Here is a 6,773-nt window from a genome sequence, read left to right on the forward strand (position 1 = left end):
TCCCGCAGGCCTCGTCACCGCGCGCGGAAGCGCATTCTCTCCCTCCGACATAAAAGGCGAAACCTTGGCTCGGCTGATGCGAATGCGGACAGGCCGAGTGCAGGCTCTCCTCCCTGAGCGCCGAGGGGCTGCCTTCAGGTGGCCTGCAGGGTTTGCTGGGAGCGGAGCACAACTGAAGCAAAGGCTTCAGGGCCTTTCCCTCAGACTCCTCTCATAGTTAAGTCACGCAGTCACAGTGCACATGAAAAAGAAGAAAGCACGCATCCTCTCATCTCTTGCAGTAGTCGCACCCCTGCGGTTACAGCAGGAGGAGCAGCAGGAAACTGGCCAGAGTAAGAGGACCGGGTAGTAAAATCTCTCGCCAACTTATTCTCGTGTTTCTGTCGCTACTAACACTGGCAGAGATGCACCGTAGATCCGAAATGCAAGGAATCTATTGAATATTTATGAAGTTATGTGCATTTCCAACTGCTAGTGATTTTGCAGTTTTCTAATACTAGTCCTGTACAAACTGATGACTTGCTGGAGTAAAATTAAAATTACAATTTATGAGAAATGTATGAGTCCTGATAAATACACTTAAGAGCCTTTAAAGTAACATAGGAAATGGCCCACAGCTCCATACACTGCAGCTATTTGTATTTATCACATAAAATCGGGGCTCCACCTGAAAAGTATCAAGGTAACCATCAGTGATATCATCAAGCAAGTAGGATTAAACCTGTAAATTTAAACAAGGACTGTCACGTACAAGCATGCGATCTAGTATAGTTTTACAATATGAAGTAACTTACTTATGCCCAGGGAGAGGAAACTGGTGAACTAATTTGCTGATGCCACTACAGTCAGTTATTAAACCCTCATCTGCTGTTCACGGTCAATAAAGAAACCCAAGGCAAAACAAAATGGAACAAATACAGAGCTGGTCTATTTGGATTTCGTTTCCCCAGGTAACTGCCTTATAGGAAAATGCTCTCTATGGGTTTTCATTTGCGTTAAGGGTAAAAATTAATCTCAGTAGGGAAGACCAGTACAAAAGTAAAGATGTTTTGCCACCTGCTTTTATCATCTGCAAATGGAAGTAAGATCAGACTTATACCAGTTACTAATCTTTAGGGACTAAAAATCAACTGGAAGTATTCAGCATTTTCACAAATTCCAGACACAGTTGAAAATCTTTTTCATTAAATGAGGGAGGGTCAACAAATCATCAGAGAAATTATCAAAAAATGATCAAAGAAATCATTCTTGACAGGCTAACAGAAGGCTCCATGTTGCAGGTAGGTCTTGCCTGACCAATCTCATTTCCTTCTATGACCAGGTGACGTATCATCTGGACAAAAGGAAAGAGGTTGATATTATACATTTGGACTTTAAAAAAGTCTTTGACCTGGTGTCGCACAACATCCTCATGGAAAAATTGGGCAACTGTGGTCTTGACTACACTACAGTCCAATGGCTGGGGAACTGGCTCCGAGGTCAGACCCAGAGGGTTGGTAGTTGATGGAACCCAATCAAAATGGCACTCGGTGACCAGTGGTGTCCCCTAAGGGCTCTGATCTCAAACTTGTACTCTTTAATGTCCTTATAAACAATCTGGACTTTGGTGTCAGAAGCGGACTGGCCAAGTTCACTGACAACATCAAACTTTGGGGAAGAATATCCACACTTGAGGATAGGCTGGTGATCAATACAGAGAAATGCAAGGTGCTCCACCCCAGGGGAAAAAAACCCACATCGCACTTATAGGCTCGGCAATGCTACACTCACTAGCGCTGCAACCAAAAGAGATGTGGGGGTCACAATTGACCACAAGATGAACATGAACTACCAATGCGATATCGCAGCTGGCAAAGTGAACGAAATTCTGGCTTGCATCTACCAATGCATCTTGAGCAAGACCCAGGATGTTATCCTCCCGTTATACTCGGCCTTGGTGAAGCTGCAGCAGAGGTACTGCATCCAGTTCTGATCTCCACAATTCAGGAAGGACATGGAGAAGCTTGAGAGTCCAGAGGAGAGCCACATGCATGATAAGAGGGCAAGAGAGCAGGCCTTATGAAGAGTGGCTGTGAGCTATGGAACTCTTCAGCCTGGAAAAGCACCATCTCAGGGGTGGACTTGGTGGCAGCCTATAAGTATATTGGGGTGTTCATCAGGATCTGGGGGAACATCTGTTCACCAGAGCACCCCAGGGGATGACAAGGTCCAATGGTCACAAACTCCTGCAAGACCGTTTCAGGCTGGACATAAGGAAAAGCTTCTTTACTGTCTGAGCTCCCAAGGCCTGGAACAGACTCCCCACAGAGGTGGTGCAAGCACCTACTCTGGGCACTTCTAAGGAACAAAAACGTATCCTTTTGGATGCTTATCTTGCTGGGATCCTTTGACCCTAGCTGACTTCCTACCCTTTGGGCAGGGGGTTGGACTTGATGATCTTACGAGGTCCCTTCCAGCCCTAATGTCTATGAATCTATGAACAAGGATTTGAAGAGAATTCAGTCCAGGACCAGGAAGCCTCTGACTGCAGTGTGGGACTTGAAGGCTGTGGAATTGAAATGGAAGATCCAGAACATCTCCGCTCTGGGATAGCAGGTGGGAAAAACAGAGTTTGCAAGTATTAGAAAGTGGACGCATTGAGGGATTTCGTGGCTGGCATTGTGATCTACCATCTGCTACACTGATAATCCTAAAAACATTATAGGTCAAATACCCAGTGGTGTGTACATTTTCCACATAGACGGGATTATGTTGGTTTATTTATAATTTGTCAAGTCACGGGAATAAAAATTCAAACACATTCTTAGACACTAATATTATGGCAGCCTTAAAAAAGTCAGCAAATCATATTACTTACAGTGCAATGGCAAATTAATATTAAGAGTCTCATCATTCCAAAATACTTAAACATCTGCCTTGGATAATACAAAACTAATATTTTAAAAGGTCTTCTATAAGCATAACATCTTTCTCTCTTGTGTTTCACTCAATTAACCCTGCAGTTTTGCCGATACAAAAATATGAATTTTCCTCAAAGGTAGGCAGCAAAAGATATTTTTCTTCCTGTGAATTTAATGCTTACAGAGGCTCTCATAATAAAATTATTTTTACATAATAAATATTATTTGTCTCACAGCTCCAACTCTGAGTGGATTTACCTTTGTGGATGAGAGTTGGTGAACCTCCTCCATACCTGCTCAGTTAGTCTGTTCAGATTGCCAATTCAGGCTAATTATGGCAGCAGACCTTGTAATACAAATGCCCAGCTAACGAACTGAACTAAAATCAAACTCATTCCTACAGAGCACTGATCCACTATCAGATCATAATGACTTCTGGTCACTGTTGATCTGAAGTGGATTTTAAGTAAATTTGATTACTACTAACCTGATTTGGATTATGACAACTGAAACCAGAGACCTGGATGTGAACAATACTGTAACCCATTCAGTAACTGGAATTTTTTTTCCATGTAAAAGGCTGCCAAACAACATCTTTTTTTAAAAGTGATGTTGAATAAAAAACTATTAAGCTGGTAATTCCACAAATAAATGGTAACTGCAAAGCTTTCTTTTTAATTTTATCTACACTAGGTTTTTTTAGCTGCATGTGCTGCTTACAAGAAATTAAACCTGTGTCCTTGTAACCATCAGGCAAGGTCAGGCTGTACCTTGGCGGATGTTTCTACAGGCAGAGCAAAGGTTAAAACCGGCCCCCCTCCCCTAGCTTACTAACAAAATGAAGAAAGGACAAAAGCCCGCAGAGTCCTTCAGGCGGACGCATCTCCTTTTAGGGGATTTATTTACCAAGCAAACCTTGCGCCTGGCCCTGGCGCCGGGGAAGTCGCGGATTTGCCTGCAGCAAGTCCCCGTCCCGCCCCGCGCAGCGGGTTGTTCCCCCTTCCCCCTTTTTAGCACTGCCTCCGCCCGGGCCATCGGAGCACTGCCTCGGCGCGGCGGGGGCGGGGCACAGCACGGCACAGCTGCCCGGGAGCTGCGGGCGCGGAGCCGACTTTACTCCGCCCTCCCTGCCCCGGGTCCATGGAGACGGCGGGCCCCGAGGATCCGGGCCGCCTCCTCCGGGGCCTGGCGGGCAGCAGGCGGACGGGCAGCCTGGCAGCGGTCGTGGCCCAAGCCTTGGCCGTCGGGCTGATGTTCCTGGCCGGGGCCTACCCCAGCTGGGTCCTGGTCAGCGGCGACGAGGTGCAGTTCGTGCTGGGAGCGGTCTGGGCCCTTAACCCCATAGCTCCCCCTCCCGACTCGCCTCTCCTGGGCCCGGCCGGGGTGCCCCTCATCCTGTCCATAGCGATCTGCTGCCTCGTCGCCATCCTCAGCGGCTGCAGCGCCCTGCTGTTGGACTTCCTGGGCCTGCAGCAACGCTGCGCCGCCGCCCCGTTCCTGCACGGCCTGGCCGCTCTGCTCGCCCTGGGCGCGGCGGCGCTGTGCTCCTGCCTCTTCGAGGTGACGCGCAGCAGGCTGCAGACCGAGAAGGAACTGCAGCCCCTTCGCCTCACCTCCACCTTCGGGCCCAGCTTCTTCATGTGCATCCTGGCGTGCGCCCTAGCGGCCGCCGCCACCGGCTTCAGCTGCAGCGCTTCGGCCCGCCTCGTGACTTCGGTACACTCCCAGGCGGGCAGGCGCTCGAGGGGGGGGCCGCCGCTCGTCAGGCCCCGCGAGGAAGAGGCGCTCGACTCGCAGGTCGTCTTGCCCCACTGCAGGGAGGAAGAGAGCCCGGAGGGCGAGAAGCGCCGCATTCAGACAGTGTGAGGCGGCTCCGTGGCGAGGAGCCGCTCACTCGCACCGCGTGAGGCCGAAGCTCAGGGGCCGCCCCTCCACCAAGGGTGAGGCTGATGGATGAGCTCCTTACCTCGGGAAAGGAGAACCTGAAGCCCAAGTGGCAGGAAACCTCTTTTTCGTAGAAAGAGACAAAACCCCAAAGGCAGCCCATTATGCTGTTTGCTTTCATTGAAGAGCAAACAAGTCCTTATGGATGAAAGTCTCCCATTCACGTAGGGGAAAAACAGAAACCCAAGTGCCGCAGAGTCTCCCCTTTACAAACAGAGAAACTGAACCCCAGGCAAAGGAAGATCTGGCTATTAGACAACACAGAACTGAACCTGGGATGGTGATTTTTCTCCTCGCCAGAGAAAAAGAACTTCAACAAAGGGATCTAAAAACTGTTTCTTAAAAAGTGGGGAAAAAAATACCAAGTCTGCAGCAAGCTTCTCCAGTCAAGTTCAGATTCATTTTGTGCGTAAGATTTCAACTAGCTACTGAGGATTGATCTGTCATAGAGCTCCCACTTGTCCCATTTCCGACTTGATAGGGCTGCCTACATCTTCCGAATGTTAGAGGAGTGTTGAGAGGCTGTTTTTTGGAATTGCCTTATTTTATATAGATATATAAAAACAAATAAATATTTTTTTCTTTCAGTCATAGACATGTTGCAGTTCTTTGAGATGTGTGAATACATGGTGTGTGCGATCCACATGCCTACGAACAGGCATTTTACTAGCAGTGTCCATTTGATCTGTGCCTGTAAACAAGTTATCCTCATGCACAGATCCAAGTTAAGCAGTGTCATACTAACTACCCAAGGAATTAGCCACTTGGTTCATGAAGAGGGAAAAGTTAAGCTATGGTAATGGGCAAAGTGGTCATTACCTAATAATTCCTCTTCAAAAAATAGGTTAGTTGCACAGTCCAACTAAGTCTCAGGATCATATGGGCTAGTACATTTATATCTTGGTCTCCTAAGGAACAAGGATGTATATGGTAAGCTTACTGTCCCTGCTAGCAGTATCCTCAAACATGCACTGTCTGCTAAACTGGAAGCAGTATCAACTAGCTGCATGGATGGGCTAATTGGCAGCATCACTCAGCAGAATCATTCTTTGCTGACTTTACAATTCCAAATTTCAAGCTGAGCATTCCTGGTGAAACATGAGTTCATTGTTAGAGCATATTTATAGGGTTGCTGACAATTGCCTTAAAATTGCAGGAAGCAGTTTATGTCCCTTATAAGATTCAACTACTGACAAGATCTCCTTTGCAGAGGACTCTAGAAGTGGTTGATGCCATTTTGTTGTCTTAGGTCACCCCCCAGCAATTGGGACAATCTTCTTAGTTGCAAAACTTGAGATTCCATGAAAAATGCAGTTTTTATTGGAAGGCAATAACGAATTCAGTGAAAAGGCTTTCTCTACACACTGAAAGTTGTCCAGACCATTCATTGTTCCTCATAAAACTTACATGGAATCAAGTTAGGGTTGGAAGGAACCTCAGGAGGTCATCTAGTCCAACCCCTGCTCACCACACGACCATCCCCAACTATATCATCCCAGCCAAGCCTTTGTCCAGCTCAATCTTAAAAACCTCCAAGGATGGAGATTCCATAACCTTTCTGGGTACCCTCCTTGTGAGAGTTTTTCCTAATACCTAACCTCAAACTTCCCTTGGTGCAATTTGAGACCACTGCTTCGTTTTCTGTCATATGCCACGACTGAGAATGGTCTAGCTCAGGAGTCAGCAACCCCCAGCATGCATGCCAAGCATGTCATGTGAGGCCATTTTCCTTGGCATGTGTTGGGGCCAGGGAGGCAGCAGCTGTTTGCAGCCTCCTGGCTGCAGCTGGCTCCAACTCTGGGTAGCTGCTCCCAGCAGGGAGCTGGGATGCTGCAAGCCCTGCTGGGAGCAGCCCGGGCTCCGTGGCTATCAGCAGCTACCCAGAGCCAGGGTTGGCTACAGCCTGGAGGCTACAAACAGCTGCTACCT

The 6,773-nt window shown here is 47.8% G+C and overlaps 2 protein-coding genes across 5 annotated transcripts in view; both read right to left on the reverse strand.

Moving 5' to 3' along the window:
* The window catches only part of TRIM59 (tripartite motif containing 59), a 26,748-nt gene that overhangs the window by 17,257 nt on the left and 2,718 nt on the right, over positions 1–6,773 (reverse strand). The window contains exon 1 of one of the 4 annotated variants that reach the window (XM_025206520.1): positions 5,785–5,912. The exons of 2 other annotated variants lie outside the window; for them this stretch is intronic. In XM_025206520.1, the coding sequence (XP_025062305.1) occupies positions 5,785–5,874 (90 nt within the window). In that variant the 5' untranslated portion in view covers positions 5,875–5,912. One more of the 4 variants, XM_025206521.1, reaches the window with a different exon arrangement.
* Positions 1–6,773, reverse strand: part of KPNA4 (karyopherin subunit alpha 4) — a 72,852-nt gene that overhangs the window by 14,903 nt on the left and 51,176 nt on the right. The gene's annotated exons all lie outside the window — the stretch shown is intronic.

Source organism: Alligator sinensis, unplaced genomic scaffold (assembly GCF_000455745.1).
Source record: "Alligator sinensis unplaced genomic scaffold, ASM45574v1 scaffold869_1, whole genome shotgun sequence".
Taxonomy (NCBI): domain Eukaryota; kingdom Metazoa; phylum Chordata; order Crocodylia; family Alligatoridae; genus Alligator; species Alligator sinensis.